This window comes from Apteryx mantelli, chromosome 19 (assembly GCF_036417845.1).
Source record: "Apteryx mantelli isolate bAptMan1 chromosome 19, bAptMan1.hap1, whole genome shotgun sequence".
NCBI classification, from domain to species: domain Eukaryota; kingdom Metazoa; phylum Chordata; class Aves; order Apterygiformes; family Apterygidae; genus Apteryx; species Apteryx mantelli.
The window spans coordinates 4,104,735-4,118,921 of record NC_089996.1 but is presented as its reverse complement, the minus strand read 5'-3'; the positions used below and the strand labels follow the sequence as shown (position 1 = coordinate 4,118,921).

The 14,187-nt window shown below is 50.5% G+C and overlaps 1 protein-coding gene across 1 annotated transcript in view; it reads left to right on the top strand.

Annotated features, from left to right (window-relative positions):
* Nucleotides 1-13,176, top strand: part of LOC106499387 (heparan sulfate glucosamine 3-O-sulfotransferase 3A1) — a 50,687-nt gene extending 37,511 nt beyond the window's left edge. Inside the window, exon 2 of the mRNA XM_067308442.1 lies at nt 12,463-13,176. Coding sequence (XP_067164543.1) covers nt 12,463-13,081 — 619 coding nt within the window. The 3' untranslated portion in view covers nt 13,082-13,176. The remainder of the gene's footprint in view (nt 1-12,462) is intronic.
* Nucleotides 13,177-14,187: the final 1,011 nt, after the last annotated feature.

The following is a 14,187-nucleotide window of genomic DNA, read 5'->3' as shown; positions in this document are numbered from 1 at the left end:
TAAACAGGGCAGATCTGTAGCCCCAGAGAGCCCAGTCCAGGAGATGGGGAAACACCCTGAAGCCTGAACTTGGCCTCAGCTTAGTGACCTGCTTGAGTGCACACCTAAATTTGTCCTGAAATGGGGGTCCTTCACAGACTCACTGATGACTGCAATTGGGATTTGAGCCTCTGATTTCCAGCCCCTAAAGCAGAAGTCACTTGAGGCCAAATCTTTAAGAGTATTCAGTTGTCCGAAGGGCACTTCAGTGCTCTCAAAAGCACTAGGGCACCAACATGGTAGAAAAGTCCTCTTTGGAGACTGGGGATGGGTGGGAGGATCATGCACTGGTCAAACCGCGACAAACCCCCATGAGCATGTGCCCCACGTTGAACAACTCTCCAGTGGATCATTTACGAAACGGATTATGCAGGAAGCCAGGGGAGATGATTGGTGACTTAGGGCTGAGGAGTATTGAGACATCAGTGCATTGCTGGCAGGCTTTCAAAATTTCAGATCCTTTCAGCCTTCCCTTCCACAGCTGCTTCTCAGGTCGCTAGTGCAGGGGTGAAATTTGGCAATAAAAACTATGTCACATTTCCAGGTGCAACACTAAACAAAAGTCATTTCCATCTCCTCCCAGTTTTTTTCCAAGCCATTCTTTGTGCAATGCTACCTGTCTTCCAGGAGTCTTGAGAGGATTAATTGACCTTTGGAGGGCGCTTTCAATCAATAAGGCACGCTCTAAGAGCTAAGCATCAAAGGGGTGAAAGCAGGTAGCTCAGTCCCACAAAAATGGTTCCATTTGCTTACTTTGGTCTAATCACAAACCTCAGGAGATGGGCAGAGCTTTTTATCCACTTTTGGCTGGGGGAGTCGATTAAAAAGCAGACTGATGCCAGTGTCCTGATTTCCAGTTTGTGATGCAGAAATGCTGGTTCTCCCTGTCTGCTGGGATGTCAGGACAGACATTGTCGCACCGTGTCACTGCAAGGTATAAAACCATCTGAAATGTGCAATGAGGTGTTTCGCTATTGCAACAGAGCCTGTGGCTGGGACTGGCTGTTCGTTAGCCCTAACGAGCCGGCCTCGCACTTCCATCCCATGCTGCTGCTGACGGGTATCAGCCACAGCATCGGAGCCACCATCCCCTTCCAGGTATACCTTCAGCCATGGCCTCCAACCACCATTAAAATCAACAGGATTGATATTAATGTCAACTGGACCTGATTTTGCATCCAGCAATATAATGCATGGTTTTTTTCTTCTTCTAGATGTCTGTGATCATTTTTCACACTCCTTTCAGCTTTCTCATTCCCACCCTTCTCTCTTTTTTTTTTTTTTTAATACCAGGAATGTATCTCTCCATTTATTGATTTCATCTGACATCTAAAGGAAGGCAAAGCGTAGGCTCAAGTAACTCAGACATGCCCTCATAGTTCATCAAAGAGCCTTTAGAGCCTTGCTAGATCTTTCAGGCCAGCACAGAGTCACTGAGTCACTGATAGGAGACACACCAGCCTATTAGGAGGCACAGGTTCAGATCTTAAAGGCAGTGTTTTTTTTACTTATGTATATGTAGAAGCCGCTGGTTACAATAAGTAGTCACTTGTGCCGGAGCATCTTTCTTTTCAATCTCTGGTGCTGTACATGCTGTAATGGCACTTGTGGGAGCGTGGGCCTGAGGGAATCGCTTGTGCTAGAGGGCTGGGATTTTAAGGAATTTTTGCTGCTAAAACAATTTGGAAGAAAAAGAGAAATGGGGAGGAGAGAGGAGCCCAAAAGGGAAGAAGACAACTTGCTAATGGATGCAGTAACTACCACACGTAGCAACACATGCTACTGGGGCTTGAGGCTGCATGAAGCCCCGGTGTGTGCTGTGCCTCAGTTTCCTCATCCTGCTTCTTCTCCTGCTGGGGAAGGCTCCGTTTGCTGCTGGCTGCCCCCCAGGACTGCCAGCTGTGGGATGAACCAAGTGAGGGGAGGCCTTCTGCCCAAACCTAGGGATCAGTCAGACAGGTAGGAGCAACAAGAGACGCGATAGCGGGTGCGTGTGTGACTCCGCACGCGTGCTGATCGCACCACACTGGAGTCACAAATTCTGCTCAAAGGCCTCCGAGTCTGGCTGGGAAATGCCAGGGAACCCGAAGTGTCATGTAAGGGGTCCTTGGGCATGACGGCTCTGTTTACACACCTCTGGTATGCTGAGAAAACCATCTCATTTGCCTGAGCTGGCAACATTTCTGTACTTGGAGAGGTGAAATAAGCCCCCATCAGACAGTTATTTTTCCCTCTCCGATCTGTTCCGCTAGCACAGTAATAGCATCTTTATCAGACACATAATACTTGAGATAAAAAAGGCAACACAGAAGCAAGAGAGGCAGAAAACCCCATAAAATGTGAATCAGGGCAGGAGAGTGCCAGTGCCCATCGCAATCACTGCTGGGTTCATCAGTGGTTGATGGAGGGGGCTCCCCGAAGTCAGCACCTTGCTGGTGTCGAGGCAAAGTGTTTTGTTTTATCTCCTCCTCCTCACATATACCAGATAATTCGATGCTAACAAGCAGGTTTCATTTTTAACCACACTGGAGCTTAGCTATGCAAAACCTCATTGCGAGCAGCGAGGCAGTAGCTGTAACGCCAGCATTGATGCAGCGCGGGCACACAGCAGCTGGTGCTCAGCCCCGCGGCTCCCTGCTGGGGCAAACAGGATGCAGGATGGGGTGTTTGCTGGTGGGAGAGTCTCCAGTCCTTCTCGTGCTCCCAGTGGTACATTTGTGGGAGCAGATTAGGCTGTTGCTTGCGGGAAGAGCTCTTCTGTGGGATTCGAGATGATGCAAAGCTGGTGGACTTTTTTGGAAAGAGCTGCGTTTCTTTGATACAGCTTTTCTGCAATGACCTCTTTGGTGGCACTTGCTTAAAAACACAACTTGACACCTCAAGAAACTTCCCTTCCCACCCCGCTGCCTGGGTGGCCACACACAGTACTGTTGGGCCCGCTAAAATCAAGGCAAGCTGTGCCCACTGAATTGGGATTAGAATGAAATTCAAGTTTTTAATTTGGCCACGGCATTAAGCAGGACAAAGAGTGAGGAAGGGCTGAGGATGTGGCCCCAGAGGCACTGCTGTAAGCAGGATGCTGGGCTGGGGCCAGCTTGCTGAGGGTGCATTGAGGTGGTATGTCAAGGTGATGCCGATGGGGCATCAAGGGCTGCAATGGGACGGCTGAGAGGTCCCAGTGCTCCCAGACTGCCCCGGCACCCATGTGAGCATACGCCCTGGGCAAAGGTGGGAGACAAGGCAGGTTGCCGTCCTGCCCCACTGCCAAACAGCTCTGTTTCCACTCCACCTCGGTGGGGAAGGCTTTTGCAGCAGAGATGGAGGCTCTGCAAGGACCCCTGGGGCACAACTGTGTGCTTGCTCCACTCCTCTGCAAACTGGCCTAAATTCAAGACAGGCACAGGCCAGGCATGCACACAGGAGCGTGCAGATATCCCCAAGACAGTGCTCGTCAGTCCAATGCGATCGTGCAAGGGGGCATTTCGGCTCCTCTTGAACATGTGTTTTGGGCCAGGCAGCAGCTGAGCAGCTTCCCTGCGTGGCTCTTCCTTGCTGACCTTCTTCATTGATCTGGGATCACTTCCCTTTTCCCTGCATGCTCCTTTCCGACTTGGCCCACTTATATCCAAAGGGGAGGGCACCGGTGCATTAGGTGCTTTCTACCTCTGCCATTGTGCAGCCTGGCTGTGCGGCTACTGCAGCCTGGTGCCACCCTGGGGCTGGCGGTGCTGCAGGAGCATGGGGCTGGGACCCTCCTTCACAGGAGCGGGTGCTGCAGAAATGGCAGGTTCATATTATAATTTTGCAGGAGCGGTGGAAGAAATAAAGAAGGAAATGCCAGTTTCCATTGCTGCACTAGAAATGCTGTTTGCTTTGGAGAAAATAGCCTGGGCTCTTCTTTGGCAATTGCTCTACGACATTTAGTATTGCTTTCAATGACAGCTGACCTAAAGCCAGGGAACTATGTCCCCCCACAGCATAATCCTGGACAAACTGAGCCAGAGGTGATACCCACACCCAGCAGCAGAGAGCTCAGCTTTGCTTCCCCACTGTGCTGCTACAGGTTTGTCAAGGGTGACCTGGCCCCACGGCTCCTCAGCTCTGCCGCCCCTTGCACAAAAAGTCAGAAATTTCAGGTCTGCAGCACTATCCCAGGGAGACTCCTTAGCTGCTCTAACACCTGCCTGCAGGCTTTCCTGCCCCCCAGTTTCTTTGCATGTATCCCAGTGCCTGGAGCAGCAGCTTAGGCTAGTTGCCAAGCTGGAAAAGGCTGGATGTGAGTGGAGCGCTTCCTCGGTTAGGCAGCAAGGTGCCTGCAGCCCGGGACTGCTGGCATGTCTTGGGGCGAGGGGGTGAGCACTGCCCTTATGTTTCTGCTGTGTCTCGTAACCCCAGTGAGACTTGCAGCCTGTGTAACTCAGAGATCCTGATATTTAAATCACCAGAGTCTTCATGGCTTTGTACCATCAAGACAGCCCAGCTCTGCGTGAATGGGCTGTGTGAAAGTTGGGCTTCGTGTTTCTGCTTCATACCCGTCGTGCATCTGGCTGATGATAGCTCACAGCCTGTGTGCCCTTTCGGGGCTGTGGCCAGCTCAGTGGGAACAAAGCCAAAGAGGAGCATAACAGCAGCTTTGGCCTCTGGGGCTGCCAAAAAGCCCTGCGGTGCATGCTCCTGAGTATGCTGGCCCATCCTTCCCCTGCCCAGGTCATCTGCAGAGGAACAGGGGGCTTTGCTGCAGGGGGCAACTGGATGGAGCCAGCACCACGCCAGCCCCGCTGCAGCCGAGCAGGATGCTGCAAAGCAGCTGAGATACCCAGGGGAGAGGTGCAGGGACTCCTGAGTGTTTTGTGCAGTTGCAGCTGTAGCTGCTCTCCCCGAGGGGCTCTCAGCCCCCTCTGGGTTGCCATCACTCCCAGAGCCTCATGGTTTGGCTGCAGCATGGAGCTATGTGATGTGGTAGGCTTTACAACCATTTTCTATAGTGGCCTTAGATAAGGCACGTTGTTTCTCATGTGTGGCTGTTGTGCCAACCCAGCATAGTGCACGGGGGGGTTAGGTGCACTGGCAGTGCCCCCACGCTGCAGTGCAGAGGTCCTGGCCATGCCTTTTGTTACAGCTAAAGGCTTGGAGGAAACATGCAGCTGGACTCACCCAGGCACGGGTCTGTGTCCAGTGACTGCCGGCAGCAGGGCAGGTGGCTTCATGTTGAGTGTTTCCATGCTCTGGTGTAGACATTGTGGAGCTTCACTGCTGCTAGCTCAACACCCCTGTTGTGGCCCCAGCCAAGTCTCATTATCCTTCTCCGCCTCGCTTATATTGCAATTTCTGTATTGGGCAGTGCCCCAGCTAACCTTCATGCTGCAGATGACCGAGGGGAGAGCTGGCAGCATGCTCAGACGGAGCAGGGTGCGAGTCCCTGGTGACTGGTGCCTTGCACTAGGCGGCTTGCATCGACCAGGGCACTAGCAGGGTGCTGCTGGTGCCAGCAGCAGCACAGGGAGGAGGAGGTGACAGAGATCATCGCTACTGTCTGTGTCATTGGACTGGCACGTCTTGTGCTAGATGATCACTTCAGTAAATTCAACCTAGACGGTCAGATGATAAAAAAGTCGTGCTTGGAGTGCCAGGGAAAGACTGAGCTTTGTTTTCCAGCGCCGGAGGTAAGAGGAAGCTCATCGTGCTTAACTTCAGCCATCTTCAAGTCAGAGGTTTAGTCTAAACTGGTCGTCTAGGCTCTTTCAACAGACAGCTGAGGGAGACAGGCACCCTCAGATGGCAATTCATTACATCCGAAATCCGGGAGGATGAATAGCTCTCTCAAGGGATCTGTACAACCAGACACTTACCTTCCAGGGGTTAAAACTAGATGAGATGAGTCCTGCCTTCAGATACATGATGGGGGCAGTTTTTACTAGAGGACAGAGACTGGTGTGGAGCTGATAGCTGTAATCACAGCAGCTTTATTTATTGCTCTGGGCTGAAAAGGCAGGAGGCATGGTGGCCTGGGGAAGAGCTGCCTTTATCTTCTGATTTCAGCTTCCCTCCGGGAGAGATCTGCACTAGATTTATGTGGGAAAGACTTTCTGCAAGTCATCCATGGCTGCTCCTCACACCCTGCATGCTGCAGGGGAGCCCAGGAGGTCCTGAGGCAGGGGACAGGTTGTTCCAATGGCTTGATTTGAAAAATCAATCCCACCTCGAGTTTTCTGCACCCAGCGCCAATACCAGCTATGACCTCTGCGAGAAAGGCGCAGTGGCCTTGGGGCTGCCCCTTCCATGTGAAACAGGCTGTCACCCCGCAAGATTTCGTTTCTTGCACGACTAATGCTTCTGCCTGTTTTATTGCTAAGCTTGCAGTTGTTGGGCAAAAAGAAAGAAGCAGCAGCACGAATCACCTGAGGCAAATCAGCTGTTTTAACTAGTCTTCCAGCCCCTGGCAGTGCCAAGGGGGGACCTGCCGAGGGCTGGTGGCCAACGCCAGCAGCACATGTCATTGCATGAATTCTTGCAAGCTGAACGTTCAGAAACACTCAACTCTTGGGTGCTCAGGCTTGTAAGAATTGAGCCCAACACTTAATTTTGGTTTGTTGACATAAAGTGATGCTCTTCCCAGAATTATGCTCTTGCTAAGAATGCAGACTTGAGGGAAGGCGGAGTCTTTGGGGACTCGGATGCTCTGGTCTGGAGTTGAGCCAACAGCCTGCTTGGCCTGGGAAACTTAGGAACTTCTGAAAGATTTTTACAGGTATCATTGTACTGTCAATAAGGAGATATAAAAGTAATAATAAGCATGACACCAAAGATCAATTCCTATACTGGGAGTGTCTGAGGCTAGCCTCACCTTCCCCTGCATGCATTGCCTGTCCAGGGAGCCAGGATAGGGCTAGGCTGTTCCTGGGACACTTGTATGTGACCCCAGGTACTTCAGGGTAGATTTCAAGCACTCACACACCAAGGCACCTCAGAAAATCCCTTGGCAGCACCCTGTGCATTGCTGGGACCTGCAAACAGTTAGGGTTTCACACAAAATTACCATACCAGTGAGGCACCCAGGGCAGTAGATGGTGCAGCTGGGCCTCTCCCTCCTTACCCGACACCTGCGGGTTTGCTTGCAGCAGCTCAGAGGGAAGATGCTGCATAAATCCAAACTGTTGCATTACCAACATGAACACTTTCTCCACTCTCTGGTGGTCCTGGCTGGGGCTGTTGGCCCCAGAGGTCCCAGGAAGCACTTATAAATGAAAGGAGAGAGTGAGCTCATGCCCATTCTACACTGCTGAAAGTAACTTGTGCGAGCAGGGAAAGGACGTTCCAAGGGGGACAACTGGTGGCATGGATGGGGGACACCTTCACAGGCACCTGGAGCATCCCATGGGCAGCATGCATAGCCGGTGGGGTGTGTGCTCGCCTTCAGCAGCAGCCCTCTGCACTATACTACAGCCTCGTCTGCATGCAGCAGTTCCAGGGCCGCAGCGAGAATGGGCCATCTCGGGTGCCACAGGAGGAGAAAGTGCAGACTTGAAAAAGGCCAAATGCGAATATGCATGCATAGCCCAAATGCTCCCTTTGAGGAAAGTCTTTCTCTCCTATTAAGTAATTAAATAAAGCTCCGAGCTCTACTAAAATTAAAATAACAGCATCCATTTATTCTGGCAGAGTCCACTGTTGACTGCTCTTGCCAAAAACATTTTTGTGGTTCTCATCTTTTCAAGTGGCTCTTTTGCAATAAAACCCAGATGCCATTAGTCCAGGGAGGCCTCCAGGCAGCTGTTTACGTCCATGAAAGATGCCCTTTGTAATTAATTAATCTCCCGAAAGCTGTGGTAGCACATTCCCAACGGCTCCTGGCACATTTTTTCCCGCCGATGCTGGCAGAAGAGGTGCGCATTGATTCCTCACCGCTGAAGAAAGCCTTTTTGTTGCAGGCTCTGGCCACAAAAGGGGTTAATCTCCTCATTGGGAAGACACAGCGGAGATTTCAGCATTTATCAAAAGCCAAACAAGAGGCAGCACTGTGCTGGGCTGCTGTTTCAATGGCTCCTTCTCTTGCCCAACAGCGGTAAGCACAGTGGCAGGAGGCTGCATTATGCTGGTCTTGCCAGGTTCAGCTGGGGCGTCCCTGCCTGACCATGGCTTGGTCTTCTTTTTTGGAGAAGGTGCCTTGCTTTGGAGCCGTCAGCCTGAGGTTGCAGAAAGAGCCAATAGGCGTTTGGTGCCTGCCCCATGTATGCCTGCTCTGGTTCCTTTTGGGAGGCTGGCGGCTCATCAACAGGGGAGTAAATGTGTGTTGTTGTACAGCCCCCTGGGACAGTGTACCACTACTGGGCTCATTAAAGGGATGCTGTATTAACAAATGGTGGCAATTAGCCCTGCTTTTCTGGCATGAGCACAGCACGCTCCCTTATGCCTGGGCTCTGCTCCCACAGTGAAGGACTCAGTATTTCCATGAATCACTGCCCATCTCTCCTACTTCCACCTCCATGGCTTTAGCACCTCTCCTCACCCCCTTTGCATCCTCCGGTTTCTAAATCTGCAACAAAGTCTCTTTGACATCGTTCTGCCTGGTCTCCCCACTTGCGGTAGTGGCGCAGCTCAGGGCCGAGTGGCAAGACTGAAAAAACGTCACTACTTCTGGGTGTGTGTGTCCCAAAAAGGGGCAGCCATGCTACCTGTCAGTGTGCTGGACACAAGGGCATGCACATCCCTGAGAACACTGGGACAGGTTGCCCAGAGAACTTGTGGAGTCTCCATCCTTGGAGATATTCAAAAGCCATCTGGACAGGGTCCTGGGCAACCTCCTCTAGGTGACCCTGCTGGAGCAGGGGAGTTGGACTAGATGATCTCCAGAGATCCCTTCCAACCTCAACCATTCTGTGATTCTAAGAAGACTCCTGCAGGCTGGGCAGATCTCATCCTCGGCACACCTGAATGGGGCTCAGACTGAGGCTGGTCCATCTGGCCTTTGGTTGGACGGAGGTGCCCAAAGTACATTTTAGGAAAGGAGAAAGCAGCATTAGACCTTCTCTGCAGGCTTTTGAGGAGCAGCAGGCAGCAAGCCTGGCCTCAGGCCACCAGGCTGGCTCCAGAAAGGACTGCCAGCAGGTTGAGGCTGCATCCAGGGCTAGTGTGGATTGGAGGGCCTGGACTGCTCTGGCTGAAGGCAGCTGTCTGCAGTGCAGCTGTCTCCATCCAAGCTCCAAGTACAGCCATGAGAAATGGGGCCATGGGCACTCTGGATGTGCCTGATGCAAAAATCTTAACCTGGTCAAATGACTCATACCTGGCCCTGTGGTTTCTCACCACTGATGAAGACAGCTGCAGCTGGAGGTGAATGATCCACCATCCTGAAAATGTCCCAGGCTGCAGGCCCTGCCTGGGACTGGGCAGCTTGAGGGTGCAGGGGAGGTAACTCCCAGCTGTGGAAAGGCAGTAATTGCACTTCACTACTTCCCAAGAGCAGCAAAGACCTACATTTTCAAAGCTGGGTGATGATACAGTTGCACCTCCTCATGGTACAGCAGACATACTCTGAATGGAGGGATAGACACTGTTCTCTCTCTCTCTCAATCACTAATTTCAAACCCCATTAAAATGTAACTTAAAATCCAGGCACTTTCCCTTTTGCCTTCAAGTAAGTACAGTTCCTCTGTTCTCAGCTGCTCTTGACACTTTATCTCTTCCTTCTCCCTCACTTTCTGCATCATAACTACATCACAAGGAGCCGCTAAAACCCAGCCACTGTGGTTGGAGTGTGTGGGGGTGTCCACTTGCAGTGGCTGTGGTTTCCCTCCCTCATAATTCCTTATTATTCTCTGTTCATTGCATAAATTCCCATATGCAGAAGGCAGCTACAGCCCAAGTGCAGGAACGTGTCGCACGACTGCTGTCATCAGTGCAGGGCGCTGCACGTGCTGAGCTGGCAGGTGGCAGGGGATGGTGCTACAGCCCGGTTAGTTCGTCCTTTCAGGGCTTCAGGTGCTTCCAGACAATGCAGTCATGCCATGGCTTCTGAACCAGCAGGGACCAATGCAGTACCTGAGAGATGTGGGTTTATGGCATGTGAGGGAAAAGTCATTCATGAAACCACCCTGGGCATAAAAATGTACAAACAGCTGTAGCGAGCCAGACCAAAGAGCCATCTAGCCCAGACTCTTCTTCCAGACAGTGGCCAGTATCGGGTGTCTAAATAAGAGTGTAAGAAAGCAGATGATTTGCAGGGGGTCCTTCTCCTCTTATCTCCCCCAGCTTATAGGGGTTATGGACTCTCCACATCTGAGGGGTCTCTGGGACTTTCACATTTCATTGCCACTGATTGATTTCATCCACCATGAATTTGTCCAGTCTGTTCCTGAACTGTTTACACTTTTGGCCTTTGCAACATCAGGTGACAGCAAATTCCACTGCCGAGTTATGTATCTGCTCGGCAAAGGCCTTCCTTGTGCTGCTTTTCGACCTGCTTCCATCCTTCTTCTCTTGTCAAAAGTGATTCCCTTTATGTCTTTATGTCATTCAGGATGTTAGAGAGCTCTCTCACACCCCTCACATTGTCACTTCTCCAGCCTGAATGTTCTTAGTTTGTTGAGTTTTCCCTGTACAGATAGCCTCAGCAGAGACCAGGGAAGATTTGGCTTCTGTAGGACCATGTCTTTGCTAAGCCTATGTGTAGCATGGTTTCAAACAGAAAGAATTGCTTCAGGAAGGGTCAATCCTCACTGCCTCATTTGTAACATAACAACTCAGCCTGGGGTTGGGTTGTTATTGGTGTTTTTAGCTGTTGTTGGATTTTCATTGTTGTTTTTTTGATAGATGAGTTTAATTTTGCTGGCATATTGCACAGGTTTGCAAACCAGATGTTGCCTCTGCAAGACAGTAACAATAATGTAGGCAGGGAACAGTTCATCATGGCACACTGGTGCTAATGCTGCGGTGAGGTCAAAGATGAGGGGTCATGGAGTGGTCTGATGAGGGTCCCTGCTTCTCAGGAGCTGAGGGTGCAGTTGCCATGAGAACTGCTAGTCGCGTGGAGGCAAAGCTTGCTAGCAAAGCAACCACCTCCCATTTATTTTTCATTTCCTCTGGGAAGGACCGGATCGTTTGAAGGAGACCAAGCTGTAGCTAGGAAAACTCTGCCATGAGCCCAGAAGCAGAGATGGATCTGTGTAACCAAATAATGTTAGCTTGAATGACTGGTGTTTCGCAGATGCTGGCTCCTGTTCAGGGGTGATATATTGGAGGATGGGGGAGCAGCAAGGCAGGCAGCACCTCCCTAGGGAAGCCTTTAAAGCCACCTCTTTGCCTGCAGTGCAGGCGCGTGGGGGCTGCCCAAGTGACTCAGGTCACATGTCCCCTTCCCCAGCAGCAGATAGGAGAGTTGCTTTCCTTCTTTCTTTACAAGCTGTGAAACCATGTGTTGGGTGATGACTTTTTTTTTTTTTGGGGGGGGGGGGCTTATACAACGCCTGATTCAGAGCTGCCCCTTTCCCAGGGGTGGGAAGCTAGTGGGAGGTGTTTTGGTTGGAGTTGTTTCCCAGACAAGTGTCACACAGGTTGGCATCACTTCAAGAGCCACGAGGTCTCTGCTGGGCGACAATGCTGCTTCACTGGCACATCGTGCCAGGACTGGGTTTTGGGGCACTGCCTGGAATTTGCCCTGCAGTAGCAGGAACAAGCTGAAAATACTTCCACCAGCAGCAAAAGGACAAATGGCTAGTTTGATGGCTCCTGTATCTTTCTGCCTTACCTTGTTGAAGAGCTCAGATGAGCTAAGCAGAGCAGCCAAATCTGTTGGTCCTTTAGAAAACCAAGAGCACTTGAATCCTCAAGTCATCTGTGGGGCAGGATAAATTCCCGTCCCGCTCCAGCTCTCTATCTGGAAGAACTTCCCAGAGCTGCCAGGAGTGTAGGATTTCTTTGGATGGAAGAAGGAAATCACTGAGGTCAGGAGGCTGATATCGCACATTTTTATGTGACATCAGCTTGCTGCCACCTTGAAAATACCAAAAGATAGAGTCTTACCTCCTGGCCCTTGAAAAATCCCTCGTGCCCTACAGGAAGGGAGTGTTGTTACTCAAGAAATTCACTGTTATTCCAGGGAATTTAAGCCAGTGTGCAGGAAATCCCAGTGTGGGCAGGGAGGAATTTAAAGGAATAGGCCACTGGGATTGTCTAGATTTGCTCTGTTCTTATCATGCCACTGCCAGAAAGGAGGTCAGTCCCCCTCAAAAAGCCCCATCAGAGGCCTTGAATATGCTTAGAGTCTACTAGGTTCAGAGTCTAATTCTCCGTAAACAGGCACAGTAAGCGAATATGCTGGAAATCAGGAGTATGTTCAGATGCTTTGCTGGATCAGGGCATTATAACCCTCCATGCAAAAAGAAGAGAAAGCTGGTAATGCACTCACTCTCTCTTTCTCTCCCACAGGGACCTCATGCCCAGGACCCTCGAGGGGCAGATCACCATGGAGAAGACTCCCAGCTACTTTGTCACCAAGGAGGCTCCGGCCCGCATCTCCTCCATGTCTAAGGGCACAAAGCTCATCGTGGTCGTGCGGGACCCCGTGACCAGAGCCATATCGGACTACACCCAGACGCTCTCCAAGAAGCCCGATATCCCCACCTTTGAGAGCCTGACCTTCAAAAACAGGACTACGGGCCTGATCGACACCTCATGGAGCGCTATCCAGATTGGCATCTACGCCAAGCACTTGGAGAACTGGCTCCTGTACTTCCCCATCGGGCAGATCCTCTTTGTCAGCGGGGAGAGGCTGATCAGTGACCCTGCGGGGGAGCTGGGCAGGGTCCAGGACTTTCTGGGCCTCAAGAGGATCATCACGGACAAACACTTCTACTTCAACAAAACCAAGGGTTTCCCGTGCCTGAAGAAGGCAGAAGGCAGCAGCAAACCCCACTGCCTGGGGAAGACGAAAGGCAGGACCCACCCCGACATAGACCAAGAGGCGGTGCAAAGACTGCGGGACTTCTACCGGCCTTTCAACATGAAGTTCTACCAGATGACGGGGCAGGACTTCGGCTGGGACTGAGGCTCAAAAAAAATAATTTAAGAAAAGGAAAATATAATATAATATATATTTTTTTTACATATCAGTAGAGATGGGGGAAATACAGAAAAAATAATAGTTGTGCTGAAAATGTTATTTGTTTTGATTTTTTTCTTTTGACACTGCTTTGTTTTCTTTCTTCTCTCGGAGATGAGGTGCTGTGTCCTAGCAGAGGACAAAGGAGGCTGTGAACTGCAACTTGGTCCTACTGACATCACCTGCAGCTCGGTTGTTTCCTTTGATGGGTCCAAGGTTTAACATGGTCTCTGTAAAAAAGGGCAGATGCAAAAATTTTGATGTTTCCAAGTTCCATTTTCAGAAGTACATGGTTGCTTGGGGGAGGTCAGAGCCTTACTGGAAAGTCAGCTAGATTTTGGTTTGCAAATGCCATTTTAGACCAGACCTTGGTCACTTTTGGCAGTTGAACCAAAGGAGTCCTAATACCTAATTTGGCTTTTAAAATCTTACCGTAGGGTCTTTTTTTTTAACTGCATGAAACCATTGGTGACTTTTTTTTTAATTTACCCAATTTTTCTTTGACTTTTGGTCCCCCTCAAATCAAACTTTTCTCATCAACCAAACTTAGCTATTTTTCATCTTATAGAGGCCAAAACCAATATTCCTTTGTTTTGTTTTGAAACAAAACACTTTTGGTAGCCAAAAGTAAAAGAAAATAAATTATTCTGTTGACTTTATGATTAAAATTTCCAGGTAGTCAAAAGCCCTCATTCAAGGGATTTGGCTCTAAACCAGTGTCCCCGTTCTGGGAACACTCCCCCTTTCTCTACACTTGACAACAGAGCACTTTGCCCAGCAGGCCCCTTCAGAAGGGATTTGGGTGATGGGCAGGGGAGGGTCCATGCTATGATAACCACTCATGATACGCCTGTCCTGGAGGGGATGGGCAACCCACCATCCTGCTTCTCCTGTGCAGGAAACAAGCTTGCAGGGAGGTGTCTGGCAGATGATACTTATGCCATATTGAAGAATGCTTTGGATTGGGCCAGTCTTAACAGAAAAATGGCAGAGCAAGGGTTGTTTGGAAAAAAAGAACAAAAAGCATGTTCAGAAAGGGCAGAGAATGCATA